This window comes from Loxodonta africana, chromosome 24, assembly GCF_030014295.1.
Source record: "Loxodonta africana isolate mLoxAfr1 chromosome 24, mLoxAfr1.hap2, whole genome shotgun sequence".
NCBI classification, from domain to species: Eukaryota; Metazoa; Chordata; class Mammalia; order Proboscidea; family Elephantidae; genus Loxodonta; species Loxodonta africana.
In genome coordinates this window covers 35340165-35366785 of record NC_087365.1, presented here as the reverse complement: position 1 = coordinate 35366785, position 26621 = coordinate 35340165, and the positions used below count along the sequence as shown (strand labels likewise).

Here is a 26621-nt window from a genome sequence, read left to right as displayed (position 1 = left end):
GAGAGGTGAATCACTCTCCCAGGGTCACTAAGCCAGTCAGTGGTAGAGAACAGGGATCTAAACCGTGGTCATCTGACCTCGGAGCCCAGGCTCGTGACCACAACTGACACCAAGGGAAAACAGTCCCTGTCTCAGAAATAATAATAATAGCCAGTACATACTTAGCACTGCTGTGTGCAGGCACTGTTATATGTTTTATATGTTATATGTTTTGTACATAATAAGTCATCTAATCCTCACAACAACCCTCAAGGAAAGAACTATCATTACCCCCATTATACACTGATGAGGAAACTGAAGCTCAGAACAGTTAAATAACACAAGAAGTAGTGGCAGACCCAGGATTCAAACTCAGGCAGTCGGGCCCCAGCATCTATTTGTCCTTTTAACCACCCTACCATGCTGCCTCGGTGAAGCAAGAAGAAGAAAACTACATCTACTGAGCACCTACCATGTGTCAGGGGCTGTCCATATACACATCATTTAACTGTTACACTCATCTCATGAGGCAGGAATTCCTAATCTACTTGATGAGGGGGAACAGGGGCCAAGAGAGGTGGCAGACTTGCCTCCAGTGTCCTAGGTGATGGGTGTCGAGGTTTGGGAGTGAGTATACCCAACTCTGAAGTCCAGGACACAAAGACTCATGGTGCCACCTTCAAAAGACTGAGGGAATAGCACAAGGAAAAGAAAGGAGACAAAAAAATGGCTCCATCGGGATCCCAGAAGGCAGAACTAGGAGGGGTGGGTGGAAGTTAAAGGAGTGGTGATAGAGATTGCCGCTCTACTGAAGGAGGCACTTGCTAAAGATCAGGGCTGTTCATCAAAGACTTGAGGTGGCCCACAAGGAAGAAGCATTCACAAAGCCTGAGTTGTGCTGACAGGGGCTGTGGAGAAAGAGGGACAGACTTGCTGTCCTGGGGAGGGATGCTGGGGCCCTACGATTCTGTCTAGCTGCTTCTCTTTTTCCAAGCCCCTGGTTCTTATCAAACACTGCACACTCAGCTGCCTGTATATGTTCCAATTCTTTCAGGCATGAGAGGCAGGCCTCCCAGCTGGCCTGGGGCTTCTGGGAGACAGCCTGGAGCCCAGCCCTAGGATCCTGTCAACCCCAAAGGAGCACACTCTGTCTGTGTGCCTGCCTCTTTGTTGCCTATTGACAGGAACTTACAGAAAGAATTCCTTGAGCCCCCTCCCACAGAGTCAGCAGGCATTCCTGGGCCTAGCTGCCTGCTGTCATGGCAACAAGCTCAGCTATAGCTTTCTAGCCAGGGGAACAGGGAGTCCAGGGGAGACCAATCACAACAAGGGAAAGGCCCACAGTTGAGGCATTTCTGCCTCAAGGTCTCTACCTACTCCACATCGCCTTTCTGAGGCCACCTACCTCCACCTTCTGCCATTTGAACACTGCCTCATTCCTCCCAACATGTCTTTTCTCTCTGGACCAGAAAGGACAGGTTGTAGGCCTGCTTATCTGCCTTCACCCCAGGCCTCAAAAAGAGCACAGGGTGATGCTGGGAGGTCAGTGCTCACAGCTTGACTGCCAATATTTCATCCTGTGATATTGGGCTAATAACTTGCCTCTCTCTGGGCCTTAATCACCCCATCTCTAAAGACAAAAGTTGGCTAAGATCAGCAGTGGGAACAGCTTTCACCTGACATTTTAATGCCTGTCAGTTGGCAGTGGCCTAGAGTGCTATGTGGACAAAGATTCTGAGGCTAAATTCCATAAAAGGTCATTCAATATTGATGTTTCACCAGCCCTGGTTGGGAGAGTGGCTATGTTCAGGTCACCTGTTTGCCCCCTTGTCCTAGATAACTCTGCAGGTCCTCTCTAGGGCTGACATCCTAAATGCCTGAATGAGTTTATGATTTCTCTGCTAACGTATCGTGTGACTGTGGTCAGTCATTTCTCTTCTTTGGGCCTCAGACTCCTCATCTATAAAACAGTGGTAAGTAGCAATTCCTTCCCTGCCTTCCACAAGATTTAACATGCAGAACAAATGAACTCATGGATCTGAATATACTTTCCAAAGCAGAAGGGAGCATTACAGTTAGGGCCCTCAGAGGCCTGGAGCCACAGCTCCCTACCACCACATCTCCAACCACAGTAAGCCACTCACTCCGGATCTGCTTCTTGATTTCCTTGGAGGGGTCCAGCCAGTTCTGAAAGAGAAGACAGAGTTCTTTAGAGGGAAGATGGAGAAGAGGGCCCAGATAGGGCTAGGAAAAACACCCTGAAATGGGTTCATCGACAGCTCCTAGTGGGGAACATCCTTCCCTGGCTGAGCTTTCTGGCCTCTTTTCCTTAGGACTGAGAGGTGAAGGGAATGAGACCTGGATTCACCGCAAGGCTCAGGACCTAGAGTCCTGGGGCTGGCATTTCCCTGAGGCAGCCAAGGTGAAGAGATCATGCAGCTGATGTGGAACTGCCAGAAAGGAGGAAACTCGGGCAAGAGCTTCCCAAAGGTGGGGAAGAGGGACTTGGGGTGGAAGCTCCTCAGTTCCCCCAGGAAACTCAAGTAGCCAAGCCACGGCTCTCCAAATACCCATCTGGGGGTGACTTATGGGTCACCAAGAAAGGAAGTAATGCCATGGGGAGCAGATTGGGGACAGGGGCAGAGAACTGGAAGATGGATAGGCCTGGTTGAACCTTGAGCACATGCAAATAGTAGGTGCCTAATGAAGATCTGAAGGCTGATGGAAGCCACGGGATGTGGCCAAGACTATGCAGTCTACAGGAAGATGTCTAACCCCCAGAGCAGACCTTCCCTGCCCAGGCCTGCTCCCTAGCTAGCCCAGGTACCTTTTGGCTGTCGGCATCACAGAAGGTCAGGCCAAAGTAGTCCTTCTCCAGGAGGTTGAGGTGCTCACAGACCAGGTCAAACAGCACCTGGCCCCGACCATGTTTCTGAAGAGGAGAACAGAGCCGCTGTGAGGTCAGAACATACCTTAGGGTGGGGCAGGAAGATAACCAGAACTCTACCAGGACAATTCAAGAAAACCCCCAAGAGTTCTTCTGGTCTAGAGAGGACCTTAGCACTTCTGCCACCCACCTCCCCCTGGCTCTGCTCTTCAAGTCCAAAGGGATCCTGGGGGTGACACTAATATCCGGCTTATCAACTACTTTCTTCCAAATCTGCTGGGGTCCTTCCAGACCTTGGACTTGGTTGGGAGGAAACTGGGATAGTGGTATGAGAAGTGATTAATTCTTCTTCCATTACACAAATTATAGGAGGCTAACTGAGATCTGGAGCACTGGTGGCACAGTGGTTAAAAGTTTGGCTGCAGTTTGAACCAAAAGCTCTGCAGTTTGAATTCATCACCCGCTCCTTGGAAACCCTATGGAGCAGTTCTACTCTGTTCTATGGGGTTCCTATGAGTTGGAATCGACTCAACGACAACAGGTTAGGTTGTTTTTTTTTTTAACTTAGACCCAAAACCAAAAAAAAAAAAAAACTAAATCAATTGCCATCAAGTTGATTCTAACTCATAATGACCATTTAGGACAAGGAGCATAAAATCAAGGTCCTAAGCTTTGGGTGTGAAAGGAAGAAAAGACCTCCCTGAAATATGAGAGAAGTGGGCAAGTGAAGAAGGGGAAGGACTAGGACTCAAAGTATGACTCTCCTTTCCCCAGCCACTTCCCTTACACTACATCTGAATGAAATCAAGGGCTGCCCAACTTGGAGTGCCACCTTCTACTTGGGCAGGTACCATATTTTTTTCCCACAAATAATGCACCTACATAAATAATGTGCCTACACATATAACGTACACAGAACAGTTAGGAAAATAATGCACGAGGGGGTTGTGCAGTTGGCAAAAACATGCAATGTGCACGTTATTGGCACAAAAATACAGTAGTGGGGTTTTTAAAGAGGTTCAGGGGGCCAAAATCAGCCTTAACTGGATGTAGAGAGCCACCTTCTCCCCAGACCCCACCTCTAATCAGGCTTTGTACCTCTCTGAACCACTATTTAGTCCTAAGGATTCAGAATGACAAAATCCAAACACTGTCTGGATATTTCAAACCCACAGGTATAAAGGCAAGTACCAACAGAGGGATCACAGGGCAAGGGGAACATGAAGGAGTCACTACTCAAAGAGGCAGGGAACTCCAAAGAGAGAGCGAGGTCCTTGTGAGGTCTGTCTAGGCCACCAGGGCCTGGGACCAGCCTGACTGTAGAGAGCAGCTTTGGAAAGTCAGGGAATTCCTGAGTCTGGAGAAGTCCATCAGAGAGAGTGGACCTGGCCTCAGCCAAGCCCTCTACCCTCTTCTAGGCCAGGCTGAAATAGCATCTTGGGGCTGGTGTGGGTGGGAAGAAAAAGGTAAGAAGGAATTCCTCTCTTTTGCACCAGGACCATAGTAGGGAAGGTATTTACTCTGGAACACTTCTACAGAAGAAACGAATAAACAACAACAACAAAAAAAAAAAAAAACAAAACTGAACCAACCAACCAACCAAACGAACAAAAAAACAACAGAGAAGAGGGATTCAGCTTCCCAAGGCTCAGAAGTAAGTCACATCCCTTCAAAACAGAGCACAGGGGAGAAAGGGAGGTAGCTCCTGTAAATCTCAGTAGTGAGACCACCTCTGAACTCTTCCATACACACGGAGAAGGGCCAGGCTGGGGTGAAATTGTTAAGGGAATAAGGGCTCAGAGGGGGCAAGTGATGCTTCAGAAACTAGGGTGTGAGTCTGAGTCTATACAGTAAGGGAAGACACTAAATATGGGGCCAAAAGGCCCACCCCAGAGAGGAGGCACCTGCCCTAGTACCCACAGTGGTACAGGGCCATGCCACCGGGGTTTCTACACAGCCTAGGTAAGAACATCCTCCCACTGGGCTGCCTCCCTACACCTGGATAACACATTTCTCACGGAACTCTCAGGTGACTCATTTGGCCTACAGACTAGAGGGGGTACCCTGGATGGCTTATAGGGATCACAAGAAAGGAAGGACCTCTCTTTCCATTCAGTAAATAAACAATTCTAGTTTAAACATTAGTCTCTTCAGGGTGAGATAGAAAAGCCCAGTTCCTAAGCCTGAGCTTGCTCACCAGTCTGTAAATAGTGCTTAGATGGTGGCATGCTTGCCAAGGTACAGCCACCCCGAGAAACCTTTCCCTGGCACTAGCCCTGTGCCTTGTCTAATTTTATTTATAACAGCCCTCTCTGGGCCTCAGTGCTGCCATCTGTACAAAGGAGGACCAGCCAGGTCATCTCTACAGGGATCTTGCAGTCGGTCCAGGACTTCATGAAGAATGGATGCCCTCTGGGCTTGGCCAGGCTGAGTGCACATAGAACCCTGCCCTGGCCCTCTGAGGCCAGCCAGCCAGGTACTGAGCGCTCCCCTACCTCCACCTCACACTCATACTCAGAGGCATCGAGCAGAGTGACCCGGCAGATGGCACTCTTGTATTTCTTCGCAATCTTCTGGGGCGATTTCTGAGCCTTGCTGGGTGTGGTCCTCTCTGACAGGCCATCAGCCTCACTGTAGTCCTTCTCTTCCATGTCTAGGCTCTGTAGGTTCAATCAAGGGAAGAGTTTGGTCAGTGAGCTTGCAGCTATGGTCTTTCATACATATTAGAAATAATAAGAAGGCAGCTGAGCTGAGATGGGCCCTAAAACGAGAGGCACTGGCCTACCCTCCAAGACTCACAGGACAATCAGGGTCTATGGGTGGTATATGTAGGAGAGCCAGACCATCCATGTGCAATGGGGTCAACTTATGTAAGGGGTCCACTTCTTCCCAGCAGACTACTGGGAAGCATCCCATAAAACCAAACTGGCCCAGTAGCCAGAGCTGTCTTGGCTCCCCAGGACAGTGAGTGAATTATCAGAGCATCCATCTTGTCTCCTCCTTCTCTGGTCTGTCACTGGGTCTAGCATGAGGTTGGCAGTTTGTGGACTGATCTAATGGAAGAGGAGGGAGTCCAGAACCCTGCCCACTAGTCCTAACTCTGCCGCTGACTCCCTCAGTGACCTTGACTAAGTCCCTGTGCCTCTCTGGGCCTGTCCTGAATTAAGGGAGGTAGCTACTAGACGATTCCTCAAATCCCTTGTAACTTTAAGGTGATGAATTTTGCTCTAGGGTTATACTGGGTTTGCCAAACCAGAATGGATGGGCTTAAGGGGTAGGAACATACAATTGAAAGAACACCGGTTTTAAAAATCAGATCTAGATTTGACTTCTCTTTGTCACTTTATGGCAATGTGACTTTGGGTAACTCATTTCATCCTGCCAGGCCTCAGTTTCCCCAAGTGTAAAATGGTAAAATTAATAGTTACCCTCTTATGTTTGGGAGAATTAATTATAAAAACAAACACAATGACCCTAGCATAGTGCTCGACATACGAAAGCCCACTAATAAATCTTAGTTTCCTTCTTTCTTCCCTCTTGAGGAAATAGAATTGGTCCAGGCTGGTCAGAAGAGGGATGCCCCATGCTGAGCACACTCTGACCAGGACAGCCATGGTGCTCTCAGCCACCCACCTGTTCAGCAGGCCGAGTTTCCTGCTGGGGCAGATGCTTCTCATTGGAGTTGGCCTCTGGGTGGCCGTGGCCTGCAGGAGTCACAGGGGTGGTCACAGCAGCGGCTGCCTCAGGCTGCTGCGGGGCTTCCTCCTGAGCCTTCTTCACCTCAGAATCGGGGCCTGTCTCTGTTGTCATGGTGACCAGCACGCCTGCATTGGCATGAAGAAGAGCATGTGACAGGGGAGAGGGACAGCGATGGCGTGACAGAGCAAGACGGGCAGGAACCACACGTGGAGAGAGACAGATGGAGACAAATGGACAAAGGGCCACAGAGAGTAGGAGGGAGGGAGGGACAGAGAAAGTGGGGATGAGGAGAGAGTCGTGAGAAGTGAGAGTTAGTGGTGGCAGTGAGGTCACAGGCCCCCCTCCCACCCGGTGCCCACAGCTTCTCAGGGATCCCAATCCCTTGGCCCAGGCCTGGAATCTAGGCCCTTCCTAGGGATAATGAAAGTCTCTCCAGGGAGCCCCCAGGAACACAAGGGGCAGCCTGTGACCACCTCCAGGCAGGTCCCTCTGCCAGGCTGTCTCTACGACCACAGCACCTGGCACAGGGCAGCCTCTCAGTAAACACTGGGTGAACTGAACTCAACCAAAGATCCCTGAGCTCCCGGGACTTTCAGCATTGAACTCAGGGAAGCCTCTTCATGCCCCTAACCTCAATAATTGCAGCCCCACTGGCTTCACAGGGATGGTGTAAGGTTGGATCCAAAAGGAAAATGATGGGCAGGCACTTTTTAAAATACACAGTCCTGAAGATATAAAAGTCAGGGTTCTAGAACTGGGCCTAGACTCTGGGTCTGCCACAAATGGTGCAGTCACTTCACCGCTCTGGGACTCATCTGAAAAATGAGGGACTTAGAGCAATTAACTCTGGGATAGGCTATTCTTATCATTTTCCCTTTGGAAGAGATGAGCAGATTTCAGAGAGAAACAAGGACCCATTGCCCAGCTACTCTGTTGGAATAAGCAAGTTGCAGAGACAGAAAGGGAGAGAGAGAGAAAAGCATGGTCCCATTTTTACATTTAAAGAACAGAACAATACCCTCAACAACATATCTTTGTGTTTATACACATGCAGTAGAAGATCTGAAAGGATACTTATCAAACTGTTAATAAACCAAACCCAACCCATTGCCATCGAGTCAATTCCGACTCATAGCGACCCTATAGGACAGAGTAGAACTGCCCCACAGAGTTTACAAAGAGCGCCTAGTAGATTTGAACTGCAAACCTTTATGGTTTGCAGCCATAGCTCTTAAAAAAAAAATAAGGGGTTAATAATTCAGAAGCGAATAAAGGAAAAAAAGAAAGTTCTGTAGGAAGCGGGGGAGATAAGAGAGGGAACTTCATTTTTTACTTTATACATTTTGGTATTATTTGTTTTTTTTTTTTAATGAACAAATACTTTTTCAACCCACAATTAAAGAAAAAAAAGAGAGCGAGAGGGGGGCAAGAGCACCCATCTCTGATCCCAAACCCCAGAAAAGAATTTGGAGCTAAAACCAGGGGAACAGAAAAGTAGGTAGGGAGCCCTCACCCCTGAGATTAGACTCTCCTCTAAATCCATCGTATTAAATGAAAACAAACCAGACTAGACAGGCAGGTCCCCTTACCCTGCTTCTATCCACTATGGAAGCCCTTCAGTGGGTAGACAGACAGATTCACCCTGGGCTACCCACTTGCTCCAGGTCCCCTGCCCCACACTTCCTTTTTTTCTTCAGTTTTCCTGGGTCCCAGGGGGCACCAGCCCAGCCCATAGGAAACAGCAGCAGGTGAAAAGTCACCCTGAGCACCCCCCTCAGCCACATGAGAGCTCTAGGACCTGGGACAAGTCAAGAGCATCCTCAATCCCCACGGAGTGGATAATGAGTGTGGTGCTTTGTAAATGGAAGCTCAGAGTACCAGTAAGAGGGTCTGTTGTCACTGATGCTGCTCAGAAGTCAGATCAGGAAGGAAAGGCCTTGGTCCCCATTGCCTCATCTCCATCCAGAAATGTTTTCCACTTATGTTATCACCCTGGACTTTACAGGTATGACTTAAAGCCATAGTTAAATAAAGGCTCTCCATCGTTTCTGTGACAATAAGTGCCGACTTTTTTTTTTTTTTTATGCCAAGACACAAAGCAACAAGAGCTGCTCAAGGTGAGCTCAGTTAGAGTCAAATTGAGACTTGTCTGCCTGCCTCAGGATCTTTTCTAAGCCTGCACTTAGGGATTCATTGGCCGTTATGCCATATAAAGCCTATAGGCAACAACTCTTAAAATAGATGCCTACTTAATTTTGCTTAAAAAAAAAAATAGTGTGTGTGTGGTGGGGGAGGGATTCACAGACTAATCAGTATGTTTTCTGCTGTGAGAAGCGGAATCCACAGGATCCACGTGGGCCCAGGCAGTCTGGAGGAACAGGGCCCAGCACAGGGGCCTGGCATATCAGCTCCTCCTCTCTCCCTCAGATGGCCTCAGTCTGTGTTCAGCCCACACTCTGAACCTTTCCTGGGCCTCAATCTCCCTGGAAGCAACGAAGAGAGCAATCTTAAATATCCAGCTCCTCCTCTGCCCAGGTCTCCAGCAGAGCCTGCTGGCAGTGAATACCTCATGCTTCCAGCTGCAACAGTCTTTTGAGATCATTGCATCTACTCCTTTTCTTTCACAGGTGAGACCCAGGGAGCAAAAGAGACTTAAGTGATAGTCATTTCCTCAGATAGGTCTTCCCTGGTTCCTCCCACCACCACCCGCCACCCCGCCCTGCCTCCTGACTCCTCAGATCCTAACTCCAAGCCCATTATTCTTCCCACTGCATTTGCTGCCCCAAGCCAACCCCAACAGAACCCCCTCAAAGGAGAAAACACTCAGGCCAGGCTGAGAGCCAAGGGATGGCATGAGCCACCACTGAACCCCATGACCAGGGGCTCCTTAAATAAATGATGGTTCATTCACTCTCTAGAGTAGAAAAACAATGATGTAAAAAATAATGTCATGGAAAATATTTGAGTGAAAAAAAAGCATAATACAAAACAGTTTGTATCGATTGATCCTATTCTGATCAATAGCACAAAATACACTACACGGATACAGAAAATTCAGCAAAGTATTAACCATGGTTATTTCTGGGTAGCAGGAGAACAAGTTATTAATTTTTTCTTTTATCTGTTTAGCTGTAGTTCTTGAGTTCGCTACTATACTTGGAGATTCCTTGAATGATTAAAAAAAAAAGCAGAGGTTAAAAATAATTTTAATGAACTACAAAGAAAAATAACATTATTATTTTTTTTAAACCCATGATGAAATCCCTTATTTCACAAGTTCAGGGATAACAGCATGGTTCTCTCACTAGGCTACAGAAGGCAGGCTAAGAACCCAGTCTTGGCTCCTGGCACAGCCTGCCATGTAAGCAAGGTTCTGCCCAGGCCCCAGGTCACACAGCCTGGCGGAGCCCACTGGGTGGCCCCACCACTAAGGAGACCCAGGGGGAAAGCAAGTGCTAGTCCGTGCAGTGCTCACTGCCAAAACGGAAGGAGGAGATTTACCCAGGAAACACTTAACACCCAGGCAGGATGTGATTTAGATTTGCCAGTGCATGTTTCAGCCTCTCAGAACAGCTGGGAGACCTGGAGGTCAGTGTGGCAGGGAGTTACCAAATATGCTTATAGGCCAGGGAACGGAAAGTGAGGGCAGAGTTAGGTTTAAATAAAAGGGAAAATTTAGACAGGTGATGGCGGGGAGGGCATTTGGGCTGAGTGACCCCGTGGACAAACACCCAAGATGGGAATAAGTGGGGCTGTGCAGGGAACAGTGAGGAGACCTTGCAATCCTGATACCTAAGAATGAGAAGCTGTAAAGTTAGGTGGGCTCCTAACAGCCTGGCAGAAGGACAGCTGGGGAGAGATGAAGAGCTGAGGGTGGTGCGGGCAGCCCTACAGAGTCAGAACTGTTTCTCTGCTGGAGAAGGACAAGGCTCCATCACTGAGCACCACTGCGGACCAGGCCCTGGGGCTTCACACATAGTCACCTCATGGAGCCCTCGAGGGGCAGCAGAGCAGGGGTCCCACTGCTCAGTGATTAAGAGCACAAGCTTTGGAGTCAGGCTGACCTAGACCCAAAGCCCAGCTCTGACACTTACTTGCCTCTGTGACCTTGGGAAGTGATTTCACGTCTCTGAGCCTCAGCTGCCTCACCTCCCTCTCAGGGTGATGATGGAGATTCAGTAAATAATGTAGAGAGAGCACTCAGCATGGAATGCACCCAATAAAACAACACTGAGAAGTAGGCTCTATAATTACAGGCAGTAATGGGAAGCTGCACTGAGGAATGGCCTAAGAACCAGGAGTTCAGAAGTGCCCGGCCAGAATGGATAGAGAAAGAGATGTTCGAAGAGACAGAGGCCAGCAGGGCCAGACTGACAAGGGATTAGAAAGGGAAAAAGTCAGCCAGAGAAGTAAATGCTGACAGTGCCCACACTAGCTCTGTCTGGAGGAGAGGGGCTGGAGAGGTCCCGGATGCCCATTTAATCTGGCCTGGGGACCGCCCCAGCAGGTTGTCAGCATCTGATACTCTTCCGCAATGCAACCAGTCTGGCTTCCCTGGCTCGCCTTCCAGGGACACTAAGCCGCTTTCACATGCCGTGGCTTTCTATCTGGGTGGCCTGCAGAGAGGTGTCCTACTCTGGCTGAGACGATATCCACTCAGCCTCAGAGTTGTACCACTTATTAAAAATTAACCAACTGAGCATCTGGTTTATACATCAGACTCTCTAACCAGAGTTAGCATGAGTCAGCATCTCTGAGTTCCAGTAGCTCAGATTTGCTCCTTCTTCTCCATCCCCACAGCCACTGCCCAGGTCTAAGCCACTATCAACTTGTGCCCAGGTAGCTGTCCCAGCTCTGTCCAGTCTCCCTGCTGCTGCGTGGGCCCTCCTAGAGTTTATTCTCCATAGGGCAGCCACAGGGATCTTTTCAAAACCTCAGTTGGATGCCCTCTTTAAAACCCTCCAATGGCTTCCCATCCAACTAAAATAAAAACTCCTTATCAAAGGTACAGGTCCCTTCATGATATGACTCCTGCTCATCTCTCCAGCATCAGCTCCCACCACTGCCCATCCTCTCCCCTCAAGCCCCACCATGACCGTGGGCTTGTCACACTGGCTTTCTGTCTGTTCCTACCATGGGGCTTCTGTCCTTACTGTTTCCCCTGCAAGGACACTGAGCTCCTCCAGATCTCAATCTATACACCCTGTTATGGGTTGAATTGTGTCCCCCAAAATATATGCTAAAGTTCTAACCCCTGTACCTGTGAATGTGACTTTGTTTGGTGAAATGGGGTCTTTCTTTGAAAACATTATCAGTTCAGTCATACTGAAGTAAGGTGGGCCCTAATCCTAATCCTTTCTACTGGTGTTTTATAAAAGGGGAGAACAGACATGGAAACAGGATCACACAGGGGAAGACAGTGTGTGAGGATCTGTCTGCAAGCCAGGAGCTAAAAAAGACAAGGAAGGATCTTCCTCTAGAGCCAACAGAGGGCACAGGCCTGCCAATGCCCTGCATTCAAACTTCTAGCCTCCAGAACTACGAGAATAAATTTCTGTTCTTTAAAGCCACCCACCTTGTGGTATTTTGTTATGGCAGCCCCAGGAAACTAAGACACACCCCTTGCCCACCCTGTCTAAAGTGGGCCCCTCTCCTTATTATTATTATTTATTGGTCATATCATGCTGGGATTTTTTTCGTAGCAATTCACAAATTGAAAGTATATTTATTGATTGATTTACCTATTTGTTTTTATTCCTCCTCCAGAATATAAACTTCATAAAGACAGGAACTTGGTCTACCTTGTTTGCCATCGTCCCCAGGGCCTAGCACAGGTCTTGATAAATAACAACAACAAAGCTAACATTTATAAAGTTTGCTATTTTCCAGGCACTGATCGATTGGTTAACTCATTTGATTCACATAATAACCTATAAAGTAGGCACTCTTACTGTCTCCTTTTCACAAAAGACAAAACTAAAGCACAGTGAAGTAACTTGCCCAAGATGGTACAGCTGGTAAATGGCAGGGCCAGGATTCAAACCCACGGGATCTGGCATCAGATGAATGGAAGATGGATGAATGGATGAATACAAGGATGATGGGTGGATGGAACACCAGCAAGGCAATTTCTAAGTCTACTTAACTGAGGACCAGAGACCTGGGCTGCGTTCACCTCAGGAGGCTTTCTGGTTACAAGCCAGCCAGCCTCTCCCAATCAATTTTAAGCATCTGTCTTTTCCACTCAAGATCCTGATATTAACATCCTTATTTTACCTGTGAGGATACTGTACCTTAAAAAGGCATACTGATTTGCCCAAGCTCGTGAAGCTGGGCCAGGTCTCTCTGACTCCAAAGTCCTTCTCACTACATGACATTTCAGCACCCCTGGGGGACTCATACTGTGCTAATTTCTCCCAGGAGTGAGGCGAGTCAAGGAAAGACTTCTCAAAATTGAAAGAGACAATTACACTGGGGAAGAGCCCTGAACTCGGAATCAAGACCATTGCTTCTTGTTTCAATGCTACCACTTCTATCTGATGGTCCCAGGCAAGTCACTTCTCCTTTCTGAGTCTCTGTTTCCTCATTTGTCAATGCAGAATATCCTCGGCTTCAGAGCAGGGCCATGTAGATAAAAGATGTTACAGAGAATAAAAGAACTTCGAAATTTGAAAGCTGAAGTCACACTAAATACAAAGGAAAGTATGTCAATATGTTTATGACATACACAGGAGAACCAAGCCTTTATACACATATACACAGTAGAACATCAAAAGGATACACACAGCCACATGGCTCCATGGTCATGAACAATCACGCCCTAGGCAGCAAGGGTGTTTCTTCTAAATCTTGGACACCGACAACTTTTGTCTAGGTATTCTTGGGAATTCTGAGCCAGGTAAGAGAAGAGGTGGTAGTAGAAAGGAGGAAAGAGAAAGAGAGATGGGTAGGGTGTAACGGACACCTGTAATGGATTGAATTGTGTCCCCCCAAAATATGTGTTTTAAGTCCTAATCTCTGTGCCTGTGGGTATAATCCCACTGGAGAATGAGTTTTCTGTTACTGAGGCAGGATTAGTGTAGGGTGTGTCTTGAGTCAATCTCTTGCAAGAGATAAAAAGAGCAAATTAGGCAAGCAGACATAGGGGAAGAGAGATGCCAAGCCACATGAAGATTGCTCAGGAACAGAAGCTCAGAAGAGACAAGGATCTTCCTCCAGAGCTGATGAAGAAAGAAAGCCTTCCCCTAGAGCCAGCACCCTGAATTCGGATTTCTAGCCTCCCGAACTGTGAGAAAATAAAGTTCTGTTTGTTAAAGCCACCTACTTATGGTATTTCTGTTATAGCAGCACTAGATAACTAAGACAGCACCAGAACACCAAACTAGGCAGAAAGCGAGACCTTTTTGTTTGATGTTTTCAACAATCACAGTTACCAAGGTAACTTTTCTTTCTTTTGGGGAAGTCAAGGGGCACAACTCCCTGAATCACGCCTCCTGGGCTGTTAGTCTCCATTTGCACTCCCAGGTCCATTCCCCGTACAATGAAGTGGGAGGCCGACGCCTATAGCCTATTCCTGGAGCTTCATTGCCTGCTGGTTTATGGTTGGGTTTCGCCAATGGGAGGCGCTAGCAGGAAATCAGAGAGCAGGAGAGAGAGGTCAGGATATACCTTCCCCAGTTTTCCTCCCTGTGGTTGTGGCAGTGACTGAGCCCCAGTGTGAAAGTTCCTTGCACAGTTCCAGCCATCACTGAACCGTGGCAACACCATTCCCTTCCTCTACACTTTCAGGGTGAGGGGTGATAACATTAAGTTTCTCATTTTGGCTAGTTTCTGGGGTTAAATACCCCTTGTGGGTTCCCGTAGCATAACCCATACCTTATTAACCTCTCCTCAGTTGAACTGAGTGAAATTCTGTTTTCTGCTAGAATCTCACTAATAAACTTTCTGACACTACATTTCTATATGAATTGGGGGCAGGAAGGAAGCCCTAGGAAGATGCAGTATAGTCAAAGTGGTTAAGCATGACAAAACGGAAGACAGGGAGACCTTGAGCAAGTCTCTTAACCTCTCTGTGCCTCGGTTTCTTCATCTGTAAAATCACAACGACCATCTCAAGTACTTCACAGGTTTCCTGTGAAAACTGAATGAGATTATGCACATAAAGCATTTAACACATGTCAACACCCATAGTTAGTGCTCAAGAAATAACAGATATTCTTATCTTTATTATAAAGTCTAAATGTTGAAATGTTAACAATAGCATTTCCTTGGGAAATTACAGATTTTTTTTTTTTTTTTTTTACCTTTTAGGGGGTTCTTTGAATTCTCCAATTTTTCTACTCTGAACATGTATTACTTTTGGAGTCAGAAAAGAATTAAAAAAAAAAAAACAAAGAGAGCCTATTAAGGCTTGTTCTTTCTCTCACAGTTGCTGGAGATGATGTTACTTCCCACGGGGACTTCCCCTGAATGGAACATTCACTTCCTCAAGTGACAATCACTGGATGGACATGAATGAAATGACGACCTGTGATGAAATGCCGGGGAGGAGGGGTGCAGGCTGAGAGAGCTTCCTCTGGGGCCTGTGCTCCTCAGCCACGGGAGCCTCCCAATGGCAGCAGAGGGGTCTAAAAGGGAGCGAGAGCCTGCAGCCATTCTTACTGGTGCTCAGGGCTGTACGTGGCAGTGGAAGATGGCAATTTGTCAGAGGCTTAAATAAAACCAAGCAACGTGAAGAGGCTGCCACCCGTCAGCACTGGCTTCTTCCCCAAGGCTTCACGTGCCACAGCGGAGTCACAGACTGATGTGCAGTTGTGGGCTGGGGACCACGTGACATGCCCAGAACTGCAGCGTAACAGCATCAAAAAGGAGAACTAAAAAAAAAAAAAGGAGGGGGGAGGAGAACCGCCTCCCTCTTGGACCACATTGATGACTATGCAGGAGGCAGACTGAGACCTCCCCCTCTAGCAGGGCACCCTGTGGGAGCTGGGAACAGTGCTGGCTATCTTCCAAACTTTATCTCATTTGAGAGTCACAAGGGCCACAGGGGATAGGCGAGCTTACTCCACAGCTCAACTTGACTGACAAGGTCACATGGCTAATCAGTGCGAGCAGAGCCAGGACTAGGACCCAGGTGTGCTGGCTCACAGTCCCATGCTTTGCCCCCTCAACCCTTCTACGTCCCACGATCTCCTACTTGCTGTAAAGCATGTAACCAAAGCTACCGTTGCTCTGGATGTAGAAATAACAGCAGCAGTATCAACCCTCCCACGTCCAGGACGCTCTAAAATTTACAAGATCCTTTTATAATCATCATTTCACTTGGACCTCACCAATGGGGCCTTGGTGACAGGAAGTGTGGAACAGTGGTTACAAACATGGGCTTTGCAGCCAGAGTGTCAATCCTGGCTTCATTGGCTTGGTGACCTTAGCCGAGTTACATGACCACACTGTTATGTGACCACACTGTTACGTGCCAGTGTGAGCATATAAAATGAGAATAGTACCCTCTATACATCAAAGAAGCCCTGGTGGCACAGTGCTTAAAGGCTCAGGTGCTAACTCAAAGGTCGATGGTTCTCCATGTGAGAAAGATGTGGCAGTCTGCTTCTGTAAAGATTACAGCCTTGGAAACTCTGTGAGACAGTTCGACTCTGTCCTATAGGATCGCTATGAGCTGCAATGGACTCAACTGCAATGGGCATATATCCAAGGATGTAGTGAGGATTAAGCAAGGTAATACACACAAAGCTCACTCCGGCACAGTGTTTGACATGGAGTAGATACTCAGTAAGTGACAGCAATGGCCTGATCAGTAAGGCTGTCACTACTATACAGATGGATAAACTGAAGTCCAGAGAAGGTAAATTACTCTTCCAAGGACACTCAAGGTGTATAGCAAAGCTCAGGCAGCAGCTCATAGTGTCTAAAGGAGAATTTGAAAATGTCACAGATGAGCTCCATACTGGGTGAGTGAAAGAAGGGATTCCCTGAGACATCCTCACCCTCTGAGGGCACAGGACAGGCCAACTCCAAGCAGACTATCTCTCAGTGCTCTTGCCCCCTCGGGTTCCACTGGTAAGAGAGGACAAAGGGGAAGGGAAGAGTGGTATATCTTAATGGGCAACTTGCACGGTCTCATAGAGTCTGGCTTTCTCTCACTTGATTTTCATTAATTGTTTAAACATTATTATAGTTCATAGTCAGCATTATTTGGAATTGAGTAAAACTGGGAATAACTTTTAAATATCCATCAACAGAGAACTGGCCAAATTAACCAGGCTTTATCCATAAAAAAATTTTATTACAGAAGTATTCCTACATATTTCTTGTGAAAATTTTTAAGATAGATTTTATATGTACTGACATGGAACACAGTTGATATGTAATTACATGAAAAATACAAGTCATAAAATAATCTGTAATTTATGGCCCCATTTTGGTTTGTATATGTTTATGTAAGCATACAAAATATCCTGGAAGGATACACACCACCCTGTTCTCACTGGTTATTTCTGGAGAGAAGAATCTTGGTTAGGGAGCCAAGGAGAGAATATACTTCTGAATTATTAGAATGTTTCACACATTTCCTTTGTAATTAAAACCAAAGAAAAAATAAATATAATACTAATGATGTATTTTAATCAGTCTTATTTGCTTCCCATAGTACATGCTATAACTCCATTTTTGCCTGTTTTCTTCCAACCTCTTTGTAGATACCTAATTTTATACCACTAAGTGCTCATAATTTTGTGGAATTTAAAAACTTTAACATTAATTATATCAGAAATATTTCCACATTATGACATCATCATTACCACCTGAGTAACATTAATGGGATGCTTCATTAGGGGCTAGTTCCATGCTAAGAGTTTTAGATGCCTTATCCCACTCAGCCTTGACAACAACCCTAAAAGCAGGTACTTTATTATCCACATAACAGATGGGGAAATTGAGGCTTAAAATGATTAATTATCAACCAGACTGAGTCCAACACAACTTGATGGTACCTGGCTACCACCACCAGCTGCTCTGACAGGGATCACATAAAGGGTCCTGGACAGAGCTAGAGAAAAATATAGAACAACATTCTAACTCACAATAAAAGATCAGACTTGCTGGTTTAACAGAGACTGGAGACAACCCGAGAGTATGGCCCACGGATGCCCTTTTAACTCAATACTGAAGTCACTCCTGAGGTTCACCCTTCAGGCAAAGATTAGACAAGCCCATAAAACAAAATGAGACTAAATGGGCACACCAGCCCAGGGGCAAGGACGAGAAGGCAGGAGGGGACAGGAAAGCTGGTAATGGGAAACACAAGGTTGAGAAGGGGAGAGTGTTGAAATGTCGTGAGGTTGGCAACCAACGTCACAAAACAGTATATGTATTAATTGTTTAATGAGAAACCAATTTGCCCTGTAAATCTTCATCTAAAGTACAAGAAAAAAAAAAGATAAATTATTTTCCCAAGGCCCCAGAGTTAATAAGAACAGCTAGCCCTGGTCAGTGCAAGTCCCAAGTTCCTACTCAGAACTTCTCTACCTACTCCACTCACAGACACTGGATGGTGAGGTTAAAAGAACATGGCATGCATGGTGAAGGAGGCCCAGGTCCGGGGTCTTATTACCAACCTGATGTTGGGTAAGTCATTTCCCCCTCTGCTTTGTTCACTCAATCATTCTTTCACTCCACAAGCATTTGCAAATCACTGAACTACCCTGCCCTTAAGGAGGCTGTAGTCTAGCCTCAAGTCCTTTATGCACAGGATCTAACCCCTGCCACACTTCTGTCACCAGGCAGTTGTAAGCAATGACATGCATAAAGGATGCAAAAAAGCTTTGCAAATGCACAGCTCCATATGCTGTCAGGGTAAGTATTTCCGTGGCTGTTAACGGCTGTGTATTATTTTATCCAGTGGATGTTCCAAAATGTACTCAATCATCTCCCTATTGTTGGACACTTAGGCCAAATTTGCTGCTATTATAGAGAAAGCTCTGATGGGGATTCATCCAAAGGAAAAAATTCAAAAGAAAGAAACAACCAGATGCTCAAAGAAGATGCTGCCTAACCTTCCAAATGACTGAAGGGAGATGAGCCCTTCATCTCAAACTTGCCAGGCTTCAAACAGAATTCATGAGCTCTTTGGCCTCCCCCACCCAATGCTGCTCCTCCCCCAACCAGCCCTGCCAGCCTAGGAGGCATCTTAGTGCAGTTTCAACCTTCCTCCCTCTTCACACTTCTAAACCCACTTGGTTAATGTTTCCCCTGCAAGACCGAAGTCCGTCCCCTCCTTCTGGTTCACAGTCGCCAGAGGCACCTTTGGAAAACACATTTCTGTCCTGTCCCTCACCTGACCAAAAACCTGCAAAAGCTTCCAGAGCCTCCAGGCTCAAGTCAAGTGGAAACATCTTAGCCTGACATTTAAGAGAAGGAAGCAGGGAGAGAACTAATGTTTACTGAGTTCCTGTAATGCCAGCACTGAGCTTGGTGTTTTATGTAATAACAACCACAATACAATCACTATAAAACAGATGTGTTCACCCACATTCTACAGATAAGGAAACTGAGGCTCAATCAGCCAAACGATTTGCTCAAGGCCACACGGTGAGTATACAGCAGTGCTGGGACTGGAACCTAGGTCTGGAGGAGTCCAGAGCTTCAGCGAAGACCCAGACAACAACCTGACTTTCTGGGTCACCTTCTAGCTCACCCATCCCCCCTGCACCATCTGCTCCTTGCACTCCCAACCAATGCCATTCTTCAAATGCATCCCTATTTCTTTTCCCTCTCACCTGGGGGAAGGGGTCTCCATTCTCACAACTATCAAAGACTGGCTTGGCCATTAGGGCCCAGCTCAAAGACCCCCATCTCCTTGAATCCCTTCCTGATCACCAAAATAGGAATCCATGCTTAGCATACACACAGGGGTGGATTAACCAGTATGCAATCTTTGTCATGGTGAAAAATAGGTGAAATTGTGCACTACGGATTAGTAAGTAAGCACAAGTAAGCCCGTGTGCACTTTTCTTAATGGGCAATCCGTCCCTGCATATACAATAGCGCACTCTTTACCTTCCCCTGTGCCATGTCTGTGTCTCTCCCCTTGAGGAGAGGGATGCATTGCTTCCTTCCTATTCTCCAGAGGCCACACTGGGCCTGGCATGCAGGAGGTCCTCAGGGAATGTTTTCAAACTGAACAAAGCTGAGTATAACCTCTGATAAGAAACTGCAGGCTGCCTGGCATGGCTGTGAGGAACTTGGGCTCTGACCCATACTGCCGGGTTTGAATCCTAGCTCTCCCATACCCTGGCTGTGTGATTTTGGGCAACTGCCTTCCCCTCCCTAAACCTCAGTTCCCTCAGTCTGTAAAGTGGAGAGGATTACAATACCTATCTCATAGGGTTGTGTGGCAATTATATGAGTTACACATCTAAGCCCTTACAATAGTTGCTTGGTATGTAATAAGTGCTCAATAAATGTTAGTTGTTACTATTCTTATCCACAAGCCTTCAGCCCACAAAGGAAGCAGTCCCACCTGTGCCAGCCTGTTCCCACGCCACCCTTCCGCCCAGGCTACAGGGCTTCCTCTTCAGAGTTCCAGCTGGTGGTGCCCCTGCATTCCCTCCCCTGTGGTTTCTAGCCATTATGGCCCTACCATATACGGCAGGGGTGGGTGTCAGGGTCAGTTGATGTTTCATGACAGCCTGTGGGAGCAGGAAATCTGGAGCTTCCCCACGTCTAGGGGACCCTGATCAGGAAGCAAAAGGCCAGCCCCTCTCTGAGGGCCCCCAGCCAATACCTCTCTGCCCCTATCTGTGGAACCACTGTAGCTTTCAGGCCACAGAGCCACCCCTGCCTTACCAGACCCAACACACAGATCTCTCCACCTGGACCAGACCTGGCACACCAATGAATTGACCGGCTCTGCTGGACACCAACCTGGTACCCCCAGACCCTGCCCAGGTATAATGTCATGGGAGAGAAAAGGGCTCTGGACTCAAGCAGTCCCATATTTTCTAGCTGTGTGACCTCAGGCAAATTATTTAAGCTCTCTGTGCCTCCATTTCTCATCTGTAAAAAGTGACTAGTCATAGCACCTACCTGATAGGGTTGCTATGAGATGATGCAAAGCATTTAACACAGTGCCTGGTGTACAGTAAGTGCTCAATAAATGCTGTCATTCTGATTGCATAATCATTGGTATTATGCCAGGTAGAGATTATTTTACGAGATAGGGACACAGAATCCCAGAAAGGGGCCCACAGCAGCATCCATCTGTAGCTAACACTGATGCACTTCCCACCTCAGCTTGTTCTAGTCAAGAGACCCTCTTCCCCTGCCCCTGCCCTCTGGAGGCTCAGTCCCAGAACATCCCTGGGCACCCAGCATCCTCTTGGCTCTGCATACTCCCAAGAGGGCTCAGGACCACTGATTACCCATTCTTTCAGCCCCGGCCCATTATCTAGGAGGCAGCCCTGGCCTCTCCTTCTCACCACTTGGGAGCAAGGGCAGTGAGGCTAATGTAAAGCCCCTCCTAAAGGGCAGCATCAGGCTTCAGGCTGTAATGCCCAGCCCTAGGCAGAGTCCTACATATGGAAGCGGAGCAACTGGGAAGCAGGCATTCAGGCTGGGAGGATCCCAAGCCAAGTAATAGAACACCTGGGTACATTAGTGCTGGCTCTCTCACTCAGTTGCTATGTGACCTTGGACAAGTCACTTTTCCTCTCTAGGCCTCATTCAATCTTTCAGTATTTACTGAGTGAGGTCTACAGGACTAAGTGCTGTTCTCATGTTGGGGTTATGTGCAAGCAAATCTCCGAGAAATTCACAAAGAAGAGCCCAGGGAACTGCCACACAGTCCAGAAAGGGTCTAATAGGAACAAGACTCCTGGTACTGACCCCTCCAGGACTACCATGAGGTGCCCCTGAGATCCCAGGGACCATGCTTTGTCTCTGCATGGGGACCACAAATACTGGGCATAGATGGAGTCATCAAACAGGCATGACCTCAGGGTGGCCCGCAGAAGCCAGCTCCATCCCTGCACAGAGCTGGCAGAGCCTCCCTGGGCAATGGTGGCTCAGAGAAGAGGCTGGCACAGGCTGCCTCTGCTGCAGGCTCCATCTGGAGGGATGGGTGGGCAGGCAGGCACACAGCCCTCTATTCTCATACCCTTGCCCAGGACAGGCAGCACTAAGTCTCCCAGGAGCCTCTGAGGGCACCATCCCAGTCCCCAGCTCTCAACCTGACTCAACTACAGCTGATTCTGGAAGATTCCTAATGCAAGAGTGGTAGCAAGATGGAGCAGCTGAACCCTACATGGCCCCAGACAGGTCCTAAATCCAGTCCTCTTACACTCCCACCTCAGGTGCAGGGGAGGTGGTATGCGGATCCAGAAGTGAAGGCAGGAACACGTGGTGGTGCTCTCTCCCCCATCAATGCATCCTCAGCATTCCAAGGGAAAAGCAAGACCACGGCCAGCAGCTGAGTGAGACCAGCAACCTCAGATCGCCTACCTAGTCCTTGTCCATTCCCTAAAAGTCCTCATGGGCCACGCTGAGCCACAGCTCCCCCAGCCAGTGCCCTCAGCACCCGGCAAGTACTCTGGTGATGTAGTCACTTGCCCTCCCTCCACTCCTGCCCCCAAGACCCCAGCCTCTTGGGACATTTGACCTCTCCAAGTGTGAAGGTACCAGACACAACTGGGGCACCCAAGTCCATCCCTTCTAATCAGTGGGGACAGCTGCTGTCCAGGACAATATCTAGCCAGAACCACGGAGATCCCAGGGCTAAGGTCCAGTCCCCCAGCTTTGGGGGTCTTGGAAGAGAGGTGGGAGGAGAAGGAAGCCCAGAATGGAGAAAGATCTGTAACCAGAGGGCGAGGATGAGGGCAAGAACTTCCCAGTAACACAGCATCCAGCCAAGAGAACGTCCTGCAGCATCTGAAGCCTGGACAGAGAGATCCAAAGAGCCCTCCGCCTCCATGGTAGGTAGCAGAATGGTCTCTGAGAACAGAGTGCGCTAGCCGTCCTAGCCCAGCACCAGCGACCAGGGACCGTTCATCCCCACAGAAAGCACCAGCCCACCGCCTCCCGGCCTCTCTCTCCAAGCCTCTGGGGAGGCTGCAAACGTGGGAGATGGAGAGGACAGGATACCGCCTTCCCCTACACTGGCCAGGGGGCCAGCAGCGTGCAAGTCAGTCCTCCCAGCCTCACTCCACTCATCCCCTAGGGCTGAGGCTGGGCCTATACGTACCGAACCCCCAGCTTCCAGTGCCGCCTGCCCCGCTCCCCAAGTGCCTACCTGGGCCTGAGAGTCCCCATGTCGTCGGGCAGGCTGGGCGAGCGGCGGCCCCCTCGGCTCCTCCGGGCCGGCAGGCCGCGGGGCGGGGCGGGAGCGCGGGACCGCGGCGGGCTCTGCGGAGCAGCCTGTGCCGCGACACCCCCGCCCGCTGATGGATGCCGACTGCAGCAGCGGCAGCGGCGGCCGCGGCTCGGCGTGCGCCGGGGGCTGGGCACCGTGCCCACAGCCCCGGGCCTGGCGCCCGACGCGCGGCCAGCCCCCGCCCCGCCCCCGCCCCGGCCTCCTCGCCCAGTCTAGGGGCTGCCGCCGCGCGCCTGCCTCCTTCCTCGCGGCGGCCCTGCCCCTGCCTCCGCCTCCTGTCGCTGCCGGTCTCCTTCTCTCTCTTTTCTCAGGCTCCCAGGCCACCTCCTCCTGGTCTCTGCCACCCTGGCAGTTCCTGGGCCACTGCGGGACTGTGCATCGGAAGCCAACTCTTGCACCTCCGCTGTCCCCCACTCTGCCCCTGGCCGGGGGGCGGGGGCCCTCCTAGTTGCTCTCCAACCCCCTCTTGGGGGCTCAGCGGGCAGAGGGGGGCGGGGGGGGGAGGAAGGCGGATCCCTGACTCAGAAGGGGTGACTCAGCCTCAGTGGACCTCCCATCCCACCCCAGTCGTATACCCTCACCTATCCTGCAGCACAGAGCAGGGGAGAGCTTCCCTGGAACTCTGTCCCACCCCCATCAGGCGAGAGGTATGTGCAGTGCCTCCCGGGAATCCTCTGTGTGTGTGTGTATGTCTCTAAGTGTGTATGTGTGTGAGTGTCCACACCTGCATCGGTGAGAATAACCATAAGTGCTACTAGCAGTGAGCATAGGTACCTGTTAAGGACTAGGCCTGTGTACAGATGTTTGTTTTATGTGTATACACACACTGAGTGTGCACAGGGGTTCCAAGAAGGGGTGGGGATAGGCAAGGGGCCTGTGGCACTGAAGCTATAGTTCTAAACCAAGCTAAGCCCTGCTGCTCCCCTCCAGCAGTACTGGTACAACTCAAAAGCCCCTCCGACCACCACACCTCACTCAATCCACAGGCAAGGATCTCCAACCAGCAGAGGACTGGCAAGCAGAGGGCTGGGTTCTAGCCCAGCTTTGCCACTGGATGCCACTGGCAGTTACCTTTGGGCAAGTTGCTCCCTTGCTCTTGCCCCAGTTTGCAAAAGATCAAAGAAAGGGTTGGACAGATCTATCTCTAGGGGCCCTACCCAGTTTGTGTGGAAAGTGGGGAGAAGATGGTAGACAACCCACAACATGATCTCCAAAAATTTCTGCCCACAAGTCCACATCTGCAACCAGCATGACTACAAATCCACTCTAGCCCCTAAGCCCCTGAGCATATACATCTATTCCTTCATTCTTCAAATAATTCCTGAGTGCCTACTATGCATCAGCTACTTTTCTAGGCACCTTAAAATCCAGTACACTGGGAACCACAGAGACCCAAAGCTGGAAACCAGCCCAGATGTGAGAGGAGCCATCCATCTCCCATGCTGCAATTCCCTCAGTGTCCACCTCACTGCGGTATCCATCGCTACTTCCATACTCCAGGGACAGGCATTCGCTCCTTCCCTCCCCCCATCAGGAGGACAATCTGCCCGAGGACCTAGTGGAAACCCTAGGGCCCCCACAGAACAAGGCTATGCCTTCTGCTCAGCACACCTCTAAGAACCCAAGAGTAACTGTTCCTTCTCCTTTTCACCCAAACCAAGCCTTTTCTTCTCCAAGAAACACAATGAACTCCTTCACTAGACGCTCCCAAGACACAGCCTCCTGTCTCTTCACTCTCCCTGCTGTCCACTAGGCTCAATGAACTTACTATTTCATATGCACAGCTGCTAAGAAACTCTTGCCTGCTTGCCTGCCTTTAAGTGTTTTGATTCTAAATGGGTTCTCCATCTCCTCTGCTCCCTCGCCCTCCCATCCATGGGCTCCTGTGAGCAGGAGGCTTTGGGCTGCACGTCAAGACCTTCTTCCTTCTACCTAGTTCAACTGTCTTACCCTGAACCTTCCTCCCCTTCCTTCCTTCCACCAGGCAAGAGCCCTCCCCACTACTCCCTGGGGCAAGGCCACTTTCCCACCCTCCTCAGCCGGATGGAGCCTCTCACTTTCCCAGGAGAATCTAGGCTATATTCCCAAAACCAAGGCAGGACATTCCCAGACATCATTCTGGATTTATACACAAAGGACCCAACTCACTTCAGATCAATGGACCGCACAGAGAACTGGGCTTCTCTTATTTGACTAAAATTTCTATTATCACTTTACAGTTTGTAAAACTCTTTCATATGTGATCTTTACAACATCTTATAATATAATATCCCCTGTTTTATAAATAGACAGGCTGAGGCCCAGAGTGGTGAGTGGCTTGTCCAAGGTCACACATGCTTGATGACTGCTTCTTGGACCATACCCTTTCTGCTCTAGCCCACAACCACCCTTCCCAGAGAAATTTGGGGATGGAGTGTGGAAGAGTATTAAGGGGTAGTCTCTGGAGAACACATGGCCCCTGTAGTCATCAGATGAAATCACTAGCCCAGTTCCCCAGACAGGGAAACTGAGGCACAGTGACAGGATCCACTGCAGGGCCAAGTCTCACGAAAGCCCTTGTGGAGAAGTGCCAGGGGCCCAGGTGAAAGAAAAGGAGGCCGCCCAACAAAAAGGGTCTTTTCAGTTCCTGTAGCTCTCAATTCTGCTTCCAGTTCTGGTTCTAACTTCTTTCTGTGTGACCTTAGGTAGGTCATTTGACCTCTCTGAGCCTCAGTTTTCTCACCCATAAAAAGGAGAAACTCTCCCTGTTCCACTGTCACTGGGTTGTTATGAGGGGAGGACAGCAATGCTGGCAGAAGGGAAGCAACCAGGAGTACCCCATTAAGCCCCCCCTACTTTCTCTGCCCAGCCTCATTGCTCCCTGGTCTGCCTACGAGGTAGCAGAAATTCTTTCCTCTAAAATTTTAACTGGCGGGAACTCGATGCAAAAGGACCAGGATACAGGAAAGCCTGGAAAAGGATAGAAGTGATTTGCTCCTCTGGCTGGGAAGAAAAAGCACAGAGTGTCAGTCCCAGCCCTCCAAGGCTGCTTGATGGGGCAGAGACTTCGGAACCAAACACAGTAGGCAGAGCCCCTCAGAGATCCTCTCCCACCTCCTGTATCTTTCAAATAATGAAACCAAGGCCTTGAGCAAAGCAGCAACTTGCCAAGTCCATCCACAGGTAGTCAGGGGTTGCACGATTCCCAGCCAATAGGGGTCCGCTGGCTCCTGGGTGGGCTGGGTTGAGGTGGGAAGCACTCCCAGCCCAGGGATTTAATTTTTCATTCAGCAAGTACTGATGCTCACACTGAGCAAGGCGCTGAGCACTGGGGAAGGAGAGAGGAACTGGACACAGTCCTTGACCTTGAATTCATAATCAGTCCAGTGCGGGAGAACGACACATAAACCAATACATCAGAAGGTACTAAAAGATTAATCATCACCATTTTCTGAGCACTTACTCTGTGCCTGCCACTAGACATACATTCATTTATTTAATCCTTACAGTTTTTCTGCATCAGTTATTAACCCCTTTTGAAGCTCAAGTAACTGAGGCTCAGAGGGGTTAATGACTTCCCAAAGTTCATCCAGCTAGTAAATGGCAGGTCCAGGATGTGAAGATGGGTGTGTCTGATGCCAAATCCTGAGCTTTTACCCTTATGCTTTTCTCCCAGACTCTAGAGCTGTGCTT

General features: G+C 48.9%; 1 protein-coding gene across 6 annotated transcripts in view; it reads right to left on the bottom strand.

Annotated features, from left to right (window-relative positions):
• EPB41L1 (erythrocyte membrane protein band 4.1 like 1) overlaps positions 1-26621 on the bottom strand; it is a 144058-nt gene that overhangs the window by 51407 nt on the left and 66030 nt on the right. For 5 of the 6 annotated variants that reach the window (XM_064276049.1, XM_023550204.2, XM_023550207.2 and 2 more), the window contains exons 1-5: positions 22869-22940; positions 6500-6690; positions 5362-5526; positions 2807-2911; positions 2124-2166 (exon numbers count right to left, since the gene is read on the bottom strand). In XM_064276049.1, coding sequence (XP_064132119.1) covers positions 2124-2166; positions 2807-2911; positions 5362-5526; positions 6500-6676 — 490 coding nt within the window. In that variant the 5' untranslated portion in view covers positions 6677-6690; positions 22869-22940. Of the gene's footprint in view, positions 1-2123; positions 2167-2806; positions 2912-5361; positions 5527-6499; positions 6691-22868; positions 22941-26621 lie in introns of those variants that run through there. The other variant, XM_023550205.2, reaches the window with a different exon arrangement.